Here is a 23,268-nt window from a genome sequence, read left to right as displayed (position 1 = left end):
AAAACTCAAGTTTGATTATGGCACTAGTGGTTCGTTAATATTTTTTGCATGTATTTCAAGGCTTTCTTATGGTGGTTACTCTGTTTCATACTTGATGTCTGGTACTTTTTTTTTTTTTTTTGGGGGGGGGGGGAGGGGGTTCTCATGCCCTTATTTTTTTCCGGAAATTGAAGTCACATCAATGAGGTATGAGCAAATCTCCTTACATATTCTCATTAGAGATTCAAGTGTCTGTTTATTCTGTGCTTTGCAAATACTCCAAAAATCTGCAATTGGAATAGTCATTGTTTATTTGCAATGGGGAAACGGTAATTATATTTGCTATCTTTCCAACCTTCTAATGAGCATGAGTTTTTCATTATCTGTTGGATTATTGATTCTCTCTTTAACTTGCTGGAAGATCTTTTTGAGATCTATGATAATTTTACCATCTTTCCCCCAGAATTCCAACATTTCAAAATGTGCCAATCCTTTTACCAATCCAAAAAATAACATTTTGGATTTTGGGAAAAAAATTATAATTTGATTGCACCAGTGGTTATAGTTTTAGGGGCACTTTTGGTTATTTCCGAATTTCACTTAAGGTTCAATATAGGAATAAATGAAAATGGTAATTGAGGTTCCTTAGGTCTCTACCTTCTTATAACTAGTTGTTATCAGATGTTTGTTTGGGTGAGCTAACTAGGCATTTGTAGGAGGGCATAGTTTGTTGTATGTTGTTTGCCAAGTACATGGTAGTAATTCATGAATGGCATTTGATAAATCTGAAAAGTTAAAATGATATTATGTGTCTGAAATCTGAAAAGCAGCATAGATGCCTTTATACTTTTTAGAGGCTCTGAATAGATAAGTTTTTTTGTGTTGGATCAGCTCTTCAACATCTGAAATTGCTTGATTTTACTGTTTTACCCCTAGAATAGAACAAACTATTTGGTTATTTTGAGTTCAGTTTGCACTATTTCATAAAATACTTAATAATTAATACGAATAAAAACTAAAAATAATAGAATATTTAATTATTAATATGAATAAAAATTATAATTTATTATTATCAAGATAATATTGAAAAATACGAATAAATTCCATGAAGCAATGAAAAAGTAATAATTAGCAAAATAATATCTTAAAAAGAAATAAAATAGTTAATAATTAATAAAAAATAAAATATTTAATAATTAATACAAATAAAAAATATAAATAATTTAAAATTTAAAATAAGTTATTAAAAATTAAAATAATATTCAAAATTACAAATAAATTCCATGAAGCAATGAAAAATATTTAATAATTAGCAATGGAGCAGAAATGGAGTAGTTGCTTTGATGCTAGTGGTGCTCTGTTTTACATCAGTTGCAACGGCAGAGAATGGGGCGAAGATGACGACAATGATGGGGAGTGGAGAAGAGGTAGAGAGATTGACTGAGAGAGAGGGATCAAGTGAGAGGGAAGAATGGGATTTGAGAGGCAGAACTGTTCTATTCATAGTCTATTGGATTCTCTATGGTGTGATATGCTGGTCTTTGTGACCTCTAAAGCACTTTAGGGTTTCTTCTTTTGAAGAAATGAGGGATGTTTTCGTGGTTGGCAAGATTAGCATTGACATGTTGGTTTCCGGTCCAAGATTAGCATTTCTTCTTTTGAAGAAATGACGGAACCGACACATTTCACAGTGGTCCTGGAGCTTCCCGCTTCTAAGAGGAACAGTATAACTTGCAAAGCTTGGATGAGATTTGAGAGGAAGAAGCAACTGGAGTTTTTGAGCTAGTGAGTCTCCTCTTCGTTCGAGAGTTGTTGAGGTTATGGACAAATTGTGTAGTCTGTAGTAGTAGTTTTTTGTTATTTAATGTTTAGATAGGAAATGGGGACCACAACACTCTTGTTGGGTCCTTTTTGAGTAGTTATTTTAAATGTTTTATGCTGTTTTATGTGTTAGCCGCCCTATAAGGGCATATTGGTCTTTGTACTCTTTATTATTTTAGACTATAAATAATAGTGAAGAGGGCGGCTAGCATTATTGCTCTCTTTTCTCTCAAATCTCTTCTCTTCTCTTTCTCCTTTCTTCTCTTCTTCAAGAAATATTCATTTGTTTTACAGATTTTTTATTTCAACACTTTTCTACTTGGTATCAAAGCCAGGCTAGGGTTTCTTGGAGTTTTTTTCCATGCACTCCTAGATCAGTCGATTGCATGAGGAGATAAATGGCTGATTGATCTACTTCAGATTGCCCAGTTCTTGGGTGTTTTTGGTGTGGTCTAGTCATCAAGAGGGTGATCTATGTTTTGGCATCAAAATCAGGAAGAACTGGAGTGCGGGGAAGAGTCCTAGTCAAGTTGGACTCTTTAATTTTGATATGATCTTGGGCGCTTAGGTATTGTTGGACTTCTTTAGGTATTCTATAGGGGGCGGTTAGCTTTCTGGAATTTTCTGGGCCTTCTAGAGTGGCAGATTCACTTTTCTCTCCGGTGGGAGACAATGGGAAGAGAGAGATTTTTCTCTGGAAAGGTTTGTTACCTTTGTGTGTGAGATTGATTTGATCTTAGAGGCTCTCTACCTAATTATTTTATGCTTTTGAACTGTTTGAAGTAAAATGGAGAGTTAGAGTACCGAGTAGAAGTTCACTGGTAACATGGGTTTGGGTGTTGGAGGTAGTAGTGATATTTTTTTGGGTCTGGAATTATTGTTACAGTGAAATTTGATGGTACAAATTATCTAGAATGGGCACAATCAACCAAAATGGCCATTGGTGCTTGTGGGAAACTGGGGTACATCATTCGGGGAGAAGTAACCTGATACAGATCCCTCTCGGAGGGTACAGGAGAATTACATGGTGATGACCTAGTTGTGTAACTCTTATGTTACTTCACATTGGTAAATTTTTTTGTGGGCTAATACTGCAAAGGAGATTTGGGATTGAGTGACTGAAACTTATTCCTAGAAGCAAAATGTAGCTAAGCCTATCAGGTAGGGAATCAAGTGATTAGTACAAAATAGGGAGATAGACCTCTTGCCACCTATTTCTCCATGCTGAAAATAGCGTTTTTGTGCTCTTGGCTGGGCTGAACCCTAAATTTGACATTGCTAGGCAACATCTCCTTTTTAGAGAAAGTGTGACTCTTTCTCAAGCTTATGCCTTTGTCTCTGGGGAGGAATTCATGTTGAGACAGCCTGGGATTGATCAGTCAGTTATGGTTAGTATAGTTAAATGTAAGTGAAATGGAGACATGGGGAGTAGTGAGGCTAGGAAGGAGGACAAGGACTTAGTGTGTGACTGTTAAAAGAAAACTAAGCATACCAGAGACACTTATTGGAAGCTTTATCCTCATCTCGTACCAACTCGGATCAAGAACAAGAAGGGAAATGCAAATGTGGTAATTACAAGAGACCCTTCAGGACCCCCTCTCCTAGGTTGATATGGAGTCCATTGCAGCAGCAACAGTGAGGACTGAATTGGAGAAGTATAAACAACTTATGAATAAGGATTCAGCTAGTTCTAGTTCTTTAGATGGGCAGAACAGTGCAGGAGCCAACCATACTACTTCCTTTTTAGTTCTTATTACTTGTGCTCTGGTAGAGATAGAGTCTTTACAACAGATGGTTCCCATATTTCCATTGCTAGGAAAGGGACAGTTAGAGTGACTAATGACATTACTTTGTCCTCTGTCTCACATGTCCCTAAACTCCACACTAATCTTCTTTCAATAGGCTCTCTGATAAAAAGTTTGAACTATTCAGTGACCTTTTTTCTTGGTAATTGTGTTTTACAGGGTCTGGAATTAAAGAGGACGATTGGGAGTGGTCGTGAGGTGAATGGAGTCTACCTTCTGGATGAGATTTCGAGACATCAGAGCCATCATGTTAGTAGCAGCAGTAGTAGTGGATGGATCATAGTCAATGAGTCAGATTATGCTCTAGCATAATCGTTTTTGTTTCCAAAGTTGTTTGAGTCTATTCATTTGTCTAGTTTGGAATGTGAAAGTTGTCAGTTGGGAAAGAATTGTAGATATTCTTTTAAACCAAGTAATAAAAGTTCATTTGCTTTTGATATTGTTCACACTGATGTATGGGGTCCTTTTCACATTTTTTTCCATGGGTGGTTACCACTATTTTCTCTTGTTTGTAGATGATCATACACGGTATTCTTAGATATATCTGATAAGGTCACGTGATGAAGTACCCATTTTGGTGCGACAGTTCTACCAAATGGTTCTCACACAATTTGGAGTGAGAACTAAAGTTTTCAGATCAAATAATGCAAGAGAATATGAGGACTTGTCCTCATACTTTTTGGAACATGGTGTGATTCATCAAAGTAGTTATGCATACACATGACAATAGGATGGGGTAGTAAAGAGGAAGAATAGACATATTGTGGAGGTGGCAAGGAGCCTTATGGTGTGTGCCTTAGTTCCTATTCATTTTTGGGGGGATGCAATTCCCACAATAGTGTATATGATTAACCGTGTTCCTTCACGCACTTTGGGGTTTAAGGCACCTTTCAGCTTGCTTTTTTTCAAATGGGGAGATATTTCATATACCTTTGAGAATCTTTGGGTGTGTCTCCTTTGTTCACATTCTTCGTCCTCATTGCAAGAAATTGGATCCTAAGGCCAAGAAATGTGTTTTCCTTGGGTATGCTCAAAACCAAAAGGGGTATTGTTATTATGATCCAGTGTCAGGGAGCAGGTTTGTCACTATGGATGTTACATTTTTTTAGTCTACTTTATTTTTTTTGGGTGGTTCTCCTCAAGGGGAGTGTTCACATTCTTGTCCTATCAGTGCCGCCACAAGAGGGTTGACTCCACACATGCTCTGATTTTTTAAAAGAACCTGCACCACTTTCTGTTAGTTCATCTGAGATCCCAAGTTAGGTTGATGCAGTTCCAGGTATTTCCTTTGAGCCTGAGCCTATTATTTCCCCTAATAATGATGTTTTGTACCTAACACTGTTGTGGCAACTAATCCCACTAATCTTGATCTTTCCATTGCACTCCGCAAAGGGAAGAGAAAGTGTACAACCCATTGCATTTCACACCATCTCTCCTGTAGTGCCTTATCACCCTCCTACCATGTTTTCCTTTCTTCCTTGGATTCTGTGTCTATACCCAATGAACACCCATCTACATCCAACTGTCTCTTTGTCTGTAGGAAGATCAACTATCTCCCATGTTTGATTCTTAACCAAGGCTTCAATTTCTTCTTGCATAGCTACTTTCCACTCGGGTTTGGAGAAAGAGCCTTATTAACATAGACTTATGGTATTGATTACTTGGAGAATTTTGCACCAGTTTCTAAGATGAGCTCAATTTGAATTCTCGTCCCTAGTAGCTACCTATTCATGGCCTCTATTCCAACTTGATGTTAAAAATGCTTTCCTTAATGGTGATCTGCAAGAGGAGGTATATATGGACATTCCAGTTGGTTTTATGAGGATGTTGGTAAGGGAAAAGTTTGTAGGCTGAAGAAATCGTTATATGGTTTGGAACAATCACCTAGGGAATGGTTTGACATGTTCAAGGGGGCACTTATCCGTTTTGGATACATATAGACTCAATCTAACCATATTCTCTTTGTAAAAAGGAGAGTCTTTCTTGTTAGTATTGATTGTATATGTAGATGATATAGTTGTTACAGGAAATGATCTGAAGGGGATTGGTGCATTCAAGAAGTCACTACAACAAGAGTTTGAGATTAAGGATCTAGGTGAACTGAAATACATTCTGGGGATTGAGGTTGCAAGATCCAAGTATGGGATTTTTATCTCTCAGAGGAAGTATGTGTTGGACTTACTACTGGAAACTGGGAAGCTAGGAACTAAACCAGTTGATACTCCTATTGACCCAAATCATAAAATTAGTGCTTTGGATGGTGAGTTGGTTAAGAATGTGGGAAGATATTAGAGGACAATGGATGGTAGGCTGGCTACTATATTTATGTATGACATGTCCAGACATCTCCTATGTTGTTAGTGTTATGGGTCAGTATATGTATACTCCTCAGGTTCAGCATGGGAAAATTATTGAGAGGATGGATACTTGCATACCTGAAGAAGCATCCTGGCAAGGGGATTCTTTTCTCAAACCATGAAAATTTAAAGCTGGAGTCCTACGTAGGTGCAGATTGGGCAAGTTGCTTAGATGATAGGGGATCTACATCAAAGGTATGCACCTTTGTGGGAGGAAACTTGGTCTCTTGGAAGAGTAAAAAATAGTTAATTGTGGCTAGATCAAGTACAGAGGCTGAATATAGATCTATGGCTTATGGTGTTTCAAAACTGCTTTGGGTGAGATCTCTACCGAGTAAGATTGGAATAAAAGTTGAGGAGCCCATGATGTTATATTGTGACAACCAAGCTACAATCAATATTGCCCACAATTCAATTCAGCATGACAAGACTAAACACATTGAGGTTGATAGGCACTTTATAAGAGAGGGTAACAACTAGAGAAGTCTGCTTGCCTTATGTCTCCTTTAAACTACAGTTGGCTGATGTCTTCACCAAAGGGGTTGCAAAGAACAAGCTTGAATACAATCTACGCAAGTTAGGAATGTGTGACATTTACTCCTGTTACGAAATTGTAGGCTATAAATATGTAGTATTAGCCCAATTAGGAATAACTTGATTATAGGAATTATTCTTTTTTTGATTTTCTTCCTATTTTAGTATCTACAAGGCTATATGGTTTTTTTCCTTTTTTGTATATGCAAGGTTGTATGATTTTCTTCCTTTTTTGTATCTGCAAGGCTGTATGATTTTCTTCATTTTTAGTATCTACAAGGTTGTATATATATGTACTACTTTCTCAATAGAAAGACATCAATTTCTTCTAATTCTTGTTCTATCACATGGTATCAGAGCTGGAGACACCAATTCCAGTCTGAAACTAATTTTTGGTTTTCTTCCCTCTGCTGCCCAAGTGAGCAGCTTTGAATTCTTTATGTTGCCCAAGTGAGCAGCAGTTGCGATCTCTAGGTCACCCATTCCGAGTGACATCTGCATCTCACTGCCCCTACCAGTGGAAGCGGAATCCCAGATCGGCCTACCCACCTTCACCCATCTCTTCTTCACTTCGATCAGGAGAGGGCTTTCAAGTCTACAACAGGTCAGAGAGTAGCACAGCAACCTCGGTGTTACTCTTGTGGTGTTTGTTTGCCCATCAGGAAAGTCTTTCTTCTTTGTTCTTTTTATACAGTTGATATTTCGGTGCTGCCAGTTGTGGTTTCTTGCTGTTTGGGTGTTGCATCTGTTGCCGATTTTGTTTTATTGGCTTTGCTGGTTGTTAAAAGTTTATTTTCCTGTGTTTATGATGGCGGTTGAACAAAAGAACTTGGCTATGCCTAATGTTATCTCCATTCTGTCTAAGATCACTAAACAAAAACTAAACGGAACTAATTAATTAGACTGGAGTAAGACTGTTCGTTTGTATTTACGGAGTATCTCTAAGGACAACCATCTGACTAAGGACCCTCTTACTGATGAGACCCGCACTGAATGGCTAAGGATTGACGCTCAATTGTTTTTGCAAATCCACAATTCTATTGAGAATGAGTATGTCGGTCATGTCTCTCACTGTGAGTTTGTAAAAGAACTAATGGAATATTTAGCTTTTTTGTTCTCTAGTAAAGAAAATATTTCCCGTATTTTTGATGTATGCAAGACATTTTATCGGGCTGAACAATAGGATCATTCTCTTCAGACCTATTTCATGAATTTCAAGTGCACTTATGAATTATTGAACGCCTTGTTACCTTTCAGTACTGATATCAAAATTCAGCAGACTCAACATGAACATATGGCTATTATGAGTTTTATGGCTGGCCTTAATCTTCAATTTGATGGTGCTAAGTCACAGATTTTGTCTAATCTTGAGATTACCTCTTAAAAGATGTCTTTACTAGGGTCCTTCGTACAGATACTAGTTTCCATACCTCACCTGTACAACAATCTAGTGCACTTGTCAGTCAGAATAGTGGATCAACTGGCCGGTCTCGTTCTCAGAATAGTAGCAGAGGTGGCAGTAATAGTGGTTGGAATGCTGGAACTCAGGCCACAGGGGGAGTAGTTTGCTACGATTGTCATGAACCATGACACACTAAAAGGACTTGCCAGAAATTGCTAAAGAAAAACCAGAAGTCTTTTGGGTCTCAGTCAGCTCACGTTGTAACTACGAGTGATGCTCCTCATCCATCGTCAAATCAGACCATTACAATTTCTGCAGATGAGTATGTGAAATTTACCCAGTATCAAGAGGCATTAAAAAACTCCTCTCAGTCCATCACTGCCCTTGTTGAGTCAGGTAAAACCAATACATGTCTTCTTTCTTCTTCCTCTCAGTGGGTCATTGATTCTGGTGCAACAGATCATATGATAGGTAATCCTAGTTTCTTTTCCACTTTCCAATCACACACTTTTCTTTCTTCAGTCACCTTAGCAGATGGTTCTATTTCTTCTGTCCTTGGTTCTGGCACTATCAATCCCACACCAACACTTTCTTTGTCATCTGTATTGAGTTTACCAAAATTTTCTTTTAATTTGGTATCTGTTAGCAAACTCACTCGTACTCTTAACTGTTGTATCTCATTCTTTCCTGATCATTGTCCGTTTCAGGATTTTATGACGAAGAGGATTATTGGTAAAGGACGAGAATCAGGAGGTCTGTACATTTTGGATACCCAGGAACCTTAGACCATTGCCTGTTCCAGTACTTTATCTCCTTTTGAAGCTCATTGTCGGTTGGGGCATCCATCTTTACCTTTGTTAAAGAAGTTATCTCATCAGTTTCATGATGTATATTCTTTAGATTGTGAGTCTTGTCAGTTTGCAAAACATCATCGTCTATCGTCTGTTTCTCGAGTTAATAAAAGGTCTAGTCATGCTTTTGAGTTAGTACATTCAGATGTTTGGGGACCTTGTCCTATTATGTCTAAGACTGGATTTCGATATTTTGTTACCTTTGTGGATGATTTTTCTCGTATGACTTGGCTTTATTTAATGAAATCTCGTTCTGAGTTGCTTTCAAATTTTAAAACCTTTTGTGCTGAAATAAAAACCCAGTTTGATGTGTCCGTACAAACATTACGAAGTGATAATGCCAAAGAATATTTCTCTGATTCCTTCTAGACTTACATGACTCAGAATGGAATTCTCCATCAATCATCTTGTGTTGATACTCCATCTCAAAATGGAGTGACTGAGAGAAAAAATAGACATCTTGAAACTGCCAGGGCTCTTTTATTTCAAACACATGTTCCTAAACAGTTTTGGGCTGATGCTGTTTCTACAGCGTGTTTTTTGATTAATCGCATGCCTTCCACTATTCTAAATGATCAGATCCCTTATAAGATTCTGTTTCCTAATAAATTTGTGTTTCCTGTTGAACCTCGTATCTTTGGATGTTCTTGTTTTGTTCGTGATGTTCGTCTGTAGGTTTCCAAATTGGACTCCAAATTGGAAAATTTAGTCAGGTAGTAGAGAGGTTTGGGATGAGGAAGTGCAAATCTGACCATATTGCTTTCTATAAGCAGTCCACATTTGGCATCATTCTACTTGTATATGTAGACGATATTGTTATCACTGGGAGTGACACGAAGGGAATCTCATCATTGAAATCTTTCTTGCAGAGCTAGTTCAATACTAAAGATTTGGGGCACCTAAAATACTTCTTGGGGATTGAGGTGGCAAGGAGTAAAAGAGGCACTTTCCTATCTCAGAGGAAGTATGTTTTGGACTTGTTAACAGAAACTGGGAAACTGGGAGTCAAACCATACAGTACTCCAATGCTTCCTAATCAGCAACTCACAAAGGATGGAGATGCTTTGGATGATCCTGAACGATATAGAAGATCAATTGGAAAGTTGAACTATCTCACAGTGACTCGTCCAGACATTGCTTACTCAGTTAGTATTGTAAGTCAATTTATGTCCTCTTCTACAGTGCATCATTGGGCAACCTTAGAACAAATCTTGCGTTACTTGAAAGGAGCTCCTGGACGGGGGATACTGTATCGGAATCATGGTCACAGTAACATTGAGTGTTTTTCTGATGCGGACTGGGCAAGTTCCAAGATTGATCGAAGGTCTACTACTGTCTATTGTGTTTTCGTTGGTGGTAATCTGGTTTCGTGGAAGAGTAAGAAGCAAAATGTGGTGTCGCGATCTAGTGCAGAATCTGAGTATACAGCAATGGCACAAGCTTCGTGTGAGGTTATGTGGGTTTCTCAACTCTTAACTGAGGTCGGTCTTAAAGTCTCAGTTCCAGTGAAGCTATGGTGTGATTCATATTGCATCGAATCTAGTTTTTCATGAACGAACTAAACATATCGAGATAGACTGTCATTTCGTTTGTGAGAAAATTCAACAAAACTTGATCTCTACAGCATATGTGAAGATTGGAGAGCAGTTAGGAGATATCTTTACAAAAGCTCTTAATGGAGCTCGGATTTCTTATATTTGTAACAAGCTGGGCATGATTGACATCTATGCTCCATCTTGAGGGGGAGTTTTACGAAATTATAGGGTGTAAATATGTAGTATTAGCCCAATTAGGAATAGCTTGATTATAGGAATTATTCTTTCTTTGATTTTCTTCCTATTTTAGTATCTATAAGGCTGTATGATTTTCTTCCTTTTTTGTATCTATAAGGCTGTATGATTTACTTCCTTTTTTGTATCTGCAAGGCTGTATGATTTTCTTCCTTTTTAGTATCTACAAGGTTGTATATATATGTACTACTTTCTCAATAGAAAGACATCAATTTCTTCTAATTCTTGTTCTATCACAACTCCCAACTTCAGGGGGAGTGTTGAGGTTTTGGACAAATTGTGTAGTCTATAGTAGCAGTTTTTGATTATTTATTGTTTAGATAGGAAGTGGGGACCTTAACACTCTTGTTGGGTCCTTTTTGAGTAGTTATTTTAAATGTTTTATGCTGTTTTATGTGTTAGCCACCCTATAAGGGCATATTGGTCTTTCTACTCTATTATTTTAAACTATAAATGATAGTGAGAAGGCAGCCAGCATTATTGCTCTCTTTTCTCTCAAATCTCTTCTCTTCTCTTTCTCCTTTCTTCTCTTTTTCTTCAAGAAATATTATTTTCTTTTATAGATTTTTTTTATTTCAGCACTTTTCTACTAGAGCAGCAAATTGAATGAGCTTTGATCGGGTTTAAATGGGGTTATAATATGTCATTTCGAAAAATGTTGAGGATATTTTGGTCTTTTGGCCAGGTCTGAAACGCGTCTGGCTGTGTTCAGTGCCTGGCCTGTGTCTTATTAGTTCAGATCTGAAAAGACCTCTATTCAAACACACACCCAAACACGTCTGGTGTCTGAAAAGCAATGTTTTCAGACTTCAGAGGTCTGAAAGGTGTTATCAAATGCCACCTAAAGAAAAGTTAATCTGGTGACGAGGTAACAAGTTGGCTGTACACCTGCTGATGCCATCTGTATGGTCACTGATGTCAATAGTGCTTCAGGAAGCATGCTAGCACAATACAATTTTGAGGGCTCTGATACCAACTTGTGACTTATGGTGTTTTGTGTGAAGAAGAAGGGAGGTATTGGCATGAATGGGTGAGAATCAGAGTTGGATTCCACACCCTCATGAACTCAAATATTAGAATGGTACTATTAAAATAAAGCCCCTTTATTGTTAATAGGTGACAGTCAATCAGTCTAACTACAAAGACAAATGCCCTTGGAACCATTCAGCCATCTCTAGAAAGCTGAAAGTTAGACAAGTAGCTCGGCATTTGCTCCTCTTGGCTTAATTTGGAGCAGTCACACTGGCCTCATTAGTTTCCTTTCTGATCTGGTTCCTTGCCTTGGGCGAAAGTCTTACCAAAGATGACCTGATCAGAAGAGGAATCCAAATTCAAGATCTCAGGCATGTCTTCTGTGGAGGTTCACTGGAGACAGCTGACCATCTTTTTATCCACTGCAGTCCGTTTTTGTTTTCTGAACAACATCTGCTGCAGTCTCTCTTAAAGAATTTGGTTGCATTTTATTTGAGCTGTTTGGGCTCTATCCCAGCTCTGCTAACTGCTATACTCCTGGAGAATTAGGAGCCTCAGCAGCAGAAGAAGAATATTGTGGGACCTGATTCCAGCTGCGGTGATGTTGGTACTATGGTCTGAGAGGAACAATAGGATTTTCAAAGCCAAATCCCCAAAGGAAGATGAGATCCTTTGCAAGATAATTTGCAAGATTACTTCCTGGTGCTTAGCTGTTAAGAAGTTTGCTTTCCTAACAGTTTTTATGTTGCTGAGAGAGAAATGTTTGTATAGCATCTACTGTTTGACTTCTCTCTGTTTTCCCTTATTGCTGTATTTCTCCATGGTTTTGCCTTACACAGGCATGGGGGTGGTGTCTTTCATGTAACAAGATTTTACCTTACCTTCTATAAAAAAAAAAAAAAAGAAGAAAAAAAGACAAGGCTGAAAGTAAGTGACTAGATGGATTTAACGCTCATTCCTCCCGTCATCATTATCTGCCTTGAAACCTGTCATAATATGTACTATTTTGTTAACTTGTTTGTGTTGACAAGCTGTGGGATTTGTTTTATTTTTATTTTATTGTTATTGGTCCTCTACCCATAACCTTTTCTTAGTATTTCTGGCTGCCTATGTATCAAGGATATAATTGTCATTGTACATGTTTATTTCTCAAAACAATAGGATATCGGGTGGCCAGAATACTTATGTAGGAATGGCAGTGGGGCCCTGACTCCGACTTTGAAATAAATTCCCATCTCCCACCTCAATCCCCACCAAGGATAAAAGTTATCCTCCATCCCTGATCCCCAATGGAGACGGGTTCCCTATGGCCACGGGAACCCAAATCCTTGAAAATATTTAATTAACAGTATTATTTGGAAAATAAATTTACTTAAAATAAAGAAAATTTTAAAATATAAATAATATTGTGTGTGTGTGTGTATATATAATTGGGGTCGGGGGGTGGGGACTTCACTCCCCATCCCCAACCCTGTCCCTGGTTGGGGATCCCTATTGATCCCCTCCCTGCCAAGCCAATCTCCATCCCCGACCCCATTGGGTTGGGGAGACTGGATACCCTCCCCCCCGGTTGCATTTTTCTTCCTTTTCAATTTTCTTCTCTCTTCTCTCCATCTCTCTCTTGCTTTCTTATTTTCTTTTCAGTTTTTCCTTTATTTTTCAGTCAACAGTTCTGCTACTATTTGAACTTGAAAGATTTGCTAACCAGTCAAAAGAAAAAAAAAGAAGCTTTAAAGATTTTCTCCTTGTATGGGATGATTGTATCCTCTATTCTTGATCTTGACGTTCCCCGACAGAAGAGTGCAACCTGTTTATAAAGTACTACAGATGTGCAACTTAATTTTCTCCTGACAACCTGAAATGCAAAGTTCTACAGTTTGTCAACCAGTAGTATCAAGCTTGGTGATAAGAGAGTATTACATGACAGGCGTTGAAATCTATTATTGCCATATTATTAATTTGGTAAAACACTTTAACCATTATGTCAATGTGATCTTACACTTCATTAGCATCGGGTTTGAGAGAACATATTGAATTGTTAATAGTTGTTATAATTTGGCCTGCCTTTGAGTTCTGTTAGTCTGATAACAACCAAGAAGAAAGAGGGAAGAAAGAGAGAGAGAAAGGAGGAGAAAAAGAGAGAAGAAAAGTCTGGTTCGAATTAGTGAAAAGTTACTCTCCCATTTGGCCAGACATGTTTTTATATTATTAATATAATGGAAAAGACACATGTGCCCTTATTTAAGTGATGGACACTAGTTCTAATATAATATTACAGATCAACAACCTCAACATAAGTATAAAGACATAAATACCCCTACACTAACACTCCCCCTCAAGCTGGTGAGTATATATCATATAATCACAACTTGTTACATATGTAGTCCACTCTTCCCCGACTCAACCCTTTTGTAAATAAGTCCGCCCACTGGTTTCCTGTATTAACGTATGTAGTGTCTCACTCCATTCAGCACCTTCTCTCTTACAAAGTGATAGTCAACCTCTATGTGGTTGGTTCTTTCATGAAACACCGGATTAGAAGAAATATGAACTGCAACCTAATTGTCACAATAGAGCTTCATTGGAGTATTAATGTTGTATCCTATCTCCTGTAAAAGGTTCCTTAGCCACACTAATTCACAAGCAGTATGTGCCATAGCTCTATATTCTGCCTCTGCACTACTTTTTGCCACAACTGTCTGCTTCTTACTTGTTCATGTCCCCAGATTACCCCCTAGAGAAGTGCAATAACCTATGGTAGACCGCCTATCATAGAACCAGCCCAGTTAGCATCAGTATACCCTTCTATTTCAAGTGTTCCACCACTTTTGTATATCAAACCATGACCAGGGGCCCCTTTTAAATACCTCACAATTAGAACCGCATTCCAATGAGGAACCAAAGGTTTCTACATGAACTGACTTACCACACTAACCGCAAATGAAATATCTCGCCTAGTAATGGTTAGGTAGTTTAGTTTACCTACAAGTCGTCGGTATCTGCCAGGGTCTTCAAACACTTCACCCATATCACTGCTCAGCTTAATATTTGTTTCAATAGGTGTTTCAGCTGGTTTAGCACCTAACAAACTTGTTTCCTCCAACAAATCAAGCACATATTTCCTCTGACACAAATTAATGCCGTGCTTAGACCTTTTTACTTCTATCCCCAAGAAATATTTCAATTTACCGAAGTCCTTTGTTTGAAAATGTTCCTGTAGAGAAGTTTTCAACCTGTTAATGCCCATTTTATCATTCCCGGTAATAACAATATCATCTATATACACCACCAATAGTATTTTTCCTGTTGGAGAGTCATGATTGAAGACGGAATGATCAACTTGCACTATTTCATACCAAACTTCTTTACCACCTCACTGAACCTACCAAACCATGCTCGAGGAGACTGTTTAAGCCCATATATAGCCTTCTTTAGTCTGCATACCTTACCATCCTCCCCCTGAGCAACAAACCCTAGTGGTTGCTCCATGCAGACCTCCTTGAGCAAATCACCATGCAAAAAGGCATTCTTGATATCAAGCTGATATAGGGGCCAATCATACATAGCTGCAAGAGAGATCACAACACGAACCAACCCTATCTTAGCAAATAGGGAAAAGGTCTTTGTATAGTCAATACCATAGGTTTGGGAGTACCCTTTTGCAACCAATCGAGCTTTCAGGCGCTCAGCACTACTATCAGGCAAATACTTATAGTATAAACCCACTTACAACCGATAGTTTGCTTCCTAGGAGGAAGAGCGGTGAGGTCCCAAGTATGATTATGAAGTAGAGTGGAGAGCTCTTCTTCCATTGCACGACACCACCCTGGAGAGGCAAGGGCTTCCTGGACATCCTTAGGAACAACAACTGAGGATAACAAAGAGATAAACTGGCGATGGGAGGCGGAAAGGTGAGTGAGTGAAACATGATTAGAAATAGGATGAAGGGTGCAAGTGTGTTTACCTTTCCGCAAGGCAATGAGAAGATTAAGATCAGATACTGGGTTCGGGGCTGGTGTGGAGACAACTGCTAGATCTGTCGATGGCGATGGAGTCGGAGGAGTAGCAGCTGGTACACATGGGCGATGTGTATACACTTGATGGATAGGTGGGCGTTCAACAGGTGGTGGCATTGGAGGCAAGGACTTGGTCACGGTTGGAACAAGGGGAACAAAATCGACAATTGGAAGTGGAAGAGGGGGAGGTGATGAAGAGGAAGAAGCATCACCGGACCCCAAGAAAAACAGAGTAGGCTCAAAGAATGTAACATCAGCACACACAAAAGAACATTAAGAACTAGGATGGTAACACTTATACCCTTTATGGGTCCGAGAATAGCCAAGGAAGATGCACTTAAGGGATCGTGCATCTAACTTGTCATTCCCGGGGCCCAGATTATGGACGAAGCAGACACACCCAAATACCCGAGGAGAAAGAGGAAACAGAGACAAGGTGGGAAACAGGGTAGTAAATGGGGAATGACCATTAAGGATAGATGTGGGTATCCGATTAATCAAGAAGCAAGAAGTAAGCACCGCATCACTCCAAAAGGGTTTGGGAACATTCATGTGATGCATGAGGGATCGTGTTGTTTCCAAGAGATGACGATTCTTTCTCTCAGCCACCCCATTTTGTTGTGGGGTGTAGGTACATGAGGTCTGATGTATAATGCCATCTTGGTCCAAGTATTCTTGAAATGATGAAGATAAACATTCACAGCCATTATTAGAAGGAAAAATTTTAATGTGAACACCAAATTGATTGTGAATCTCAGCATAAAATTTTTGGAAGATGGTAAACAGTTCATTTCTTTCTTTCATTAAATAGAGCCACGTCATCCTTGAAAAATCATCAACAAAAATGACAATATCTATATCCATTGTATGACATCACTTTATAAGGATCCCAAACATCCGAGTGAATCAAAGAAAAAGGACTCGACACATTGTTATCAACCCTAAAACTAAAGGGAACACGATGGTGTTTCCCAAACTGACACGAATCACAATTTAAAACTGAAAGTTGACTCAACAGATGAACCAAAGATTTCAAAACTTTCAGCGAAGGATGACCAAATCGACAGTGCCACTAGAGAAGAGAGAGAGATGACTGGAGAGTTGCTGATGTTCTTCCACTACCGTCAAGATAATACAATCCACCAACTTTATGCCCTCCACCAATCTTCATCCCCGTCTTGAGATCCTGAAAAACACACATAGAAGGGTAAAAGGTAATGGAACAATTAAGTGACTTGATTAGGTTACTAACAGACATAAGGTTAAACGGAAATTTAGGGACATACAAAACTGAGGATAGGGATACAGGGTACAGGTCAACATTACCAATACCACAAATGGAGGATGTGGAACCATTAGCAAGGGTAACAGATTGTGATGTTGAGCAATGAGAGAGGGAAGAAAACACACCTGGAGTTCCAGTCATGTGATCGGAGGCTCCAGAGTCAGTAATCTAGGGATTGGGTGGATGCCAAACAAGCCATACCTGAGTGTGTGAAAGTAGTCGTGTTCTGCTGAGATGTGGATTGGACAAACCTCTCATACTCATCACGGGGAACACTCACCATCTCTTTCCCGGAACCATCTGTGGATATAGGAGGCATCTGATCAGCTAAACGATTCTCTTGTCTGAAACTGGAACTGGTGTCACTAGTCATGGCATGATTGGCCTGGGTTGAGGGTGGACCATGTAGTCATAGCAATAATTATTGGTATGTCCATCCATACCACAATGAGTACACCTCCTCGGACCTGAGCCACGTCTTCTACCACAGACTCCCCCTGAATATCTACCTCCAGTACGACCACCACCACGGTTATATGTAGGTCCACCATTACTACTCCGGCCATATACCGGACCCATTGCTACCACCACGGCCAGACTGAGCTCCTCGAGCTCCACCTCTAACACCACGACCCCTTGACACTGCAAAGGCTGATCTATCTGAGAATTAGAGTTCTTAGTAGATCCAATAGAAGTCCTTCGAAGTCGAGCAAACATCTCTTCTAAAGAAGGGAGAGCTGACCCTCCTAGTATTTGAGCCTGTATTGGTTCAATACTCAGATTTCAGCCCCACCAAAAATCGAGTCACATCAAGTTGTTCTCTTTGTTGTTGCTGAATTTTGACATCAGAAGTGGGGGTGATAAACATTCAACTCATTATGGATGTTTCTCATACTAGCATAGTACTCCTCAAGACTCTAATTGCCCTGTTGCAGATTAAAGTATTCCTGATACAACTGATATACTCTGGTTGTATTGTCTTGACCAGAATACAACTTCTTAGCATGGTTCCACACATCTTTGGCAGTGTCAAGAAACATGAAGTTTACACTAATCTTGGGTTCCATACTATTCCATAACCACGCGATAATCTGTGCATCCTCTTGTTCCCAGTCTTTATACTCATGAGAATCAGTTGAGGGTTTCTCCTCCCTTGTGTGTTTCACCTTCTTCTTTGCCTTTAGAAAAACTTCTATAGATTTAGCCCAAGGTACATAATTCTCTCTATTTAGTTTAATGGAGGTCATTTGAACATTTAGGTAGTCAGTAGGTATCATCACATTAGATTTGCTATCACTGTTATCTCCCATTGCTGAATTCTGTTATCACTGAATTCGGCACACTGCACACTGTTTGATCACACTGGTTTCAGCACTTGTTATTGCTGAAGATTGCACTCTTTACACCACAAACCCTACCCTACGACTACCTGAAATCTCACCACTATATGAGCACCACTCCTCTTGCGAATCACACAAAAAAAAAACAGCATAAACCCTAGCACACTACAGTCTGAAATTCCATCATACTATCTGAAACATAATTCCTATTTGATTCATAACAGAAAATATGCATAGAAACCTCTTACCTCATCACTTGAAAGACAAACCACACGACAAGAAAATCAGTCCACACAAAACACCCACTGCACCACACGAATCAGCCCCCTTCTCTTCATCGATTAGGGGAGGGCTTCTTAGAAACCACAGCAACCGACCACACAAGACACAACTAGAGGCATAGAAACCTCCAAGGGAAGAGGGCGACCACTCCTTTTCAGCCCTTTCCCTTATCTCCAATCGATGGCAGAGAAATCAAGGGAAAACCCTAGATTGAGTGCACAGAGAACAGAAATCTGGGCAGATCCGAGTTGCTTAGTTGAGCTCTGATACCATGTTATAATTCGGCTTGCCTTTGAGTTCTGTTAGTCTGATAATAGCCAAGAAGAAAGAGGAAGAAAGAGAGAGAGAGAGAGAGAGAGAGAGAGAGAGAAGAAAAGTCTGGTTCGAATTAGGGAAAAGTTACTCTCCCATTTGGCCAGACATGTTTTTATATTATTAATATAATGGAAAAGACACATGTGCCCTTATTTAAGTGAGGGACACTAGTTCTAATAGAATATTACAAATCAACAACCTCAACATAAGTATAAAGACAGAAATACCCCTACACTAACAACAGTAAAGCATTTCTTATAAACATATCATATTTAGTGATGTTTAGGCATTATGTCTACATTGCATTATTAGAAGGGTTGGAGATATATTTATATTAATGGTAACTGGGTAAAGTGTAAATTTGTGCTCACTGTTTGGGAGGAAAGGAATGGAAGGTTATTTAAGGATAAGTTTCAGGATAGAAGAGCCATCATTGATCTCACCTGTGTAAGAGTTGTGCATTTGGTGAAGTCTTTAAGCTTGTTCAGCTCCTTACTTTTGATGACATCTTCAGGAATTGGGGGCTGATAGCTAACTCAGTCATATCCAGAGTCACTATTCAACCAAATTGTGTTGAACCCCCACATCTATTAATCAAGCTTAACTTTGATGGTTGTAGCAGAGGCAATCCAGGCCCCTCTGGCATCGGGTAAGTCTTTAGACATCATGATGAGAGTATAATTGAACCTTATTTTGGACCAGCAGGACATGGAAATGCAGTTAGAGTGCAAATTCTAGCAGTGCTACAAGTTTTAAATCTGGCCAAGAGAAACAACTTAAGCAATACCATCATTGGAAGGAATTTAAAAGTGGTGGTGGAGTGGGTACGTAATGAATGAAAGTTCCCATGGAAGTATACACACCTTATGAGAGAGATCAATGAGCTAAAGAGAGGCAGAGTTGTTGCTGTGGGGTGGATTTACAGAGCTGCCAATGGTTTGGCAGATGGTTTAGCAAGACAAGGGTTAGAAAGAGAGAATCTCTTCTGGGGGGATGGGATTTCTACTTGATGTACTGTTTATCTTATTAGAACCAGCTCTGGCTTAGGCCATCTCAACCTCTGGGTTGGCTGATTCCTTGTACTTTAATAATTTATCTTAATGAAAGTGTTCTGTTATTCATCAAAAAAAAAATTGTGCTCGCTGTTATAGTGTTATGTACTAGGTTCATTACAAGTGCATTGAACAACTGGGATCACATTATCAATTCAAGCAAGTATATTAGACAAGTCTTGTGAAACTTTTCTGCATCTAATCTTCTCCATTCTTCCTTTCTATTTTTTTATGCCTAATCTTTTTGTGTATTTTCCCATTTACTTGTGATGTAACTAATTCCATATAGATTGATTGCAAACTGGCATGCTGGCCTATACAATGCCAAAGTTCTGAATTTGGCTCTTCTAATTACATTGCAGTTTGGACGATTTCTCTTTTACCTTCACTTCTATAATAAGAGAATTAGAAGCTATATTATCATTTGATGATGTGAGGTTAAAGGCTGTATTGGAGTCCTATCAGCATATGCACACAGCTAGGACAGGCCCTTTCAGAGCACTACAACTCGTCTCTATACTTGTCTTCACCATCCATACTCTAAGTGTGAGCCCAAAATTACAACAGTTGAAACAGTTTAAGGACATGCAGCAGCCTGTTTTGATACAACTGGCATTAACTTCAACATTCATATGTGTGGGTCACCTCGTTGATAGATGTGCAATGGCTGATCCTGTGGACCATTGCCCTCTTCTACCAGCTATCTTAGTATTTGCGGAGTTGCTCGTAGACATACTGGATATATCAGAAAAAAATGAGGCTGATGAAAGATATGCAAATGCAGTGAGCTATTTTTTTCGAGCTTTTGTTGATCTTTTGAACCGGCTTGACCATAAAGGGGGTGAAATTGAGTCTCCAGATCATACTGCCCTATGGGAAGATCATGAATTACGGGGATTTGCACCAGCTACTCATTGTCATGCTCCACTAAATTTTTTAACTAAAGAGAGAAATGGATTTGAAGATGGACATGAATGTCAAATTCGTATTCAGCGTATCTTTCTTGCTGCCATGAAGGTTGTGAACAGATCAAACGGATGTCAGAAGTTAATCTTTTATGATAAAATTGGTAGAAAATTCTGTACAGCAGAGCAAATGATAGTGCCTCAAGGGAGAGAATTAGAAGCAGCAGATAAATCTACCCTTGATGTCAAAGAACAGGATTTACAGCAGTATCCTCCTGAGTTTGAGAAGAATAATGTAGCTTCAGAAGAAGCTGAAATGCTGGTTAATGAAGGTAATCAGAATAGTGCAGATTTGCTTGGGAGCTCTGCTGCTGTGGAAGAGGAAGAAATTATTCTCTTCAACCCCCTCACAAGATATAATTCAGCACCACTTTATATTCCTGAATCTACTTCTCTTGCACCACCTTCTGGTGAATGCTTGCGTCGTGGTTATTCATTACATGTTGCCCAAAGCCAGCCTTGCATTGATTCATCCAGTTTGAATTCAAACACCACTGGTTCTAGCTGCAACAAGACATTCAGATACAATGATAATTTTACAGGGGATTCAGTAACATGCCCATTTTTCAAAAATGGCATTTCTGCTGGGCCTCCCTCCCTCAGTTCATGGGTCCTTAACAGAGAAAATTTAGGCACCTCAGAAATGAAAGAATCCTCTGATACTGGTAAATATGGCACTGGGTTCACTGAGGACATTGTTAATGCATCCATGACCAATCTCTCCATTAGTGGAATTCCAGTAGGTCAGCAAGATAAGAAAGTAACTTCTCCCAATTCTGCTTCACATTGTACATATGATCTCCTTTCTGAGAGGGATTCTGTCATTGGTCCTGGGTATGCATCTTCAAGTACTCATTATTCACCACCTCCTTATTCAACCCCATTACCATCTGCACCATTGCTACCAGATGATGCCACATGGTTTATTGGTGATTCATATAAATATTTCGAATGCAAGGATTTAGGGGACATTAAGCATATGCCAGGGTTGCAAAATTACTCAGGAGTAAACACTTGCTCAAATTGGGTTGGAACTCAGGGTCCAGACAGCTTTTATCCTGGTGTCCCTGGGTTCACAAATGGATATACCCCATTAAGAGGAATAACAGATTATGCTCAATGGAATCATAACTTCCAGGGAAATCTCGATCTTGATCGGTTGGATGGCAATACTTGGCCAACCCAGTTCGTTTCCCCTAGTAATCTTCAAATGTTCCATGGTCATGATGTTTACAGGCCAAATCCTTATGATCGTTGGATGAACCCTTTACTTGTTAATCCAGTGAAGTACTTGGAGGTCCCATCATTGTATCCAGGTTTTTCTCTTGTATATGGTACTAATGAACAGAGACTGGATAAGGTTTCTTGTGGTTACCAGCCAGGCGCTTTCGGGTATGGTACTGCTGGTGCTGGGGACTTGAGATCTGAGCAGCAGATGCTTCTTCAATATCTGAAAACAAAGGAATGGTGCTTGCAACAGGAATCCCAATTGGGAGGTTCCACTTAAATGAGAACTTAGAGTCTAGAAATGAGTAGTTGACATAACCAGCGAACTAATGCTTTTCTTTGGCATCTATATATAAACGTATAATAACTGTATATATGTATATATAACTTGTACAAAAGAGAGCTCCACTCTCTTTCTTCATATCTGGCTTTTCCCTACCACTTGTAACTCCGCGGTGTTTTTTTTTTTTTTTTTTTCCTTTTGTGTCCTCTCTCCTCTCGTTCTTTACTCCACCTCTTTGTCAAACTCAGCTCACTCTGTCTCTGTCTCTGATTGCACGTGCTGCACGTGGCTAATGTTTATTCACTTCCTAAAATGAGAGTATGGAGTGTAAATGTTGTAAACTTGTGAGTTCTCTTTTAACTGATTTGATTTTGATGTGATTTGTATAAAAGATTGCATGAGATGGTCCATACTTGTAGTTGTAGCTCAGCACATCGCCAACTAAATATTTTGAATCCTAGCGGTCAATATGCTTATGCTTATGCTTATGCAATATTTGTTTTCGTAAAAAGTTGTTTGGTTAAGATTTTGATTTAAATATGGAAAGATTGTAGTCGCTGAAGGTGCCATGGTGGCAATTTTTCTCATCTAACCCATCCAATCCACCCATTTCAAATGTCTAGATGGAAATCAGGCTCGATGTGGAATGGGTTGGAGTTGGACAGTGAGTTCCGAACCAGTTGAATCTGATTGCAGTTCTCTCTCTCTCTCTCTCTCTGATTTTAAGTGAATGGGTTGAGTTAGACCCATTTATGTGCTATTTAAAATGGATGCGGCTTGTTCCTTTGTTATTTAGTTTGTTTTTCAATCCATGTTCAGCGTACCTATCAAAAAAAAAAAAAAAATGGAAATCCAGCCCAAATCCCAATCCAACCTCACAATACATTCTCCTCCTCTTAAACGATTCAATTTTGTTTGGCAGCCAAATACTCACAAAGTCGAAATACCCCGATTCAATGATACAATGTTTGTATCGTGCAGCCTTACTTGCA

At 39.1% G+C, this 23,268-nt stretch overlaps 1 protein-coding gene across 5 annotated transcripts in view; it reads left to right on the top strand.

The window, feature by feature from the left end:
* The window catches only part of LOC148877733 (Telomerase activating protein Est1), a 28,910-nt gene extending 6,222 nt beyond the window's left edge, over positions 1-22,688 (top strand). For all 5 annotated transcript variants that reach the window (XM_088943127.1, XM_088943133.1, XM_088943119.1 and 2 more), the window contains one exon: positions 20,164-22,688. In XM_088943127.1, coding sequence (XP_088799253.1) covers positions 20,164-22,273 — 2,110 coding nt within the window. In that variant the 3' untranslated portion in view covers positions 22,274-22,688. The remainder of the gene's footprint in view (positions 1-20,163) is intronic.
* The last annotated feature ends 580 nt before the right edge of the window (positions 22,689-23,268 follow it).

Source organism: Nelumbo lutea, chromosome 1 (assembly GCF_056320005.1).
Source record: "Nelumbo lutea isolate HS-2025 chromosome 1, American lotus-T2T, whole genome shotgun sequence".
NCBI lineage: Eukaryota > Viridiplantae > Streptophyta > Magnoliopsida > Proteales > Nelumbonaceae > Nelumbo > Nelumbo lutea.
This window is presented reverse-complemented; position numbering and strand designations above follow the sequence as displayed.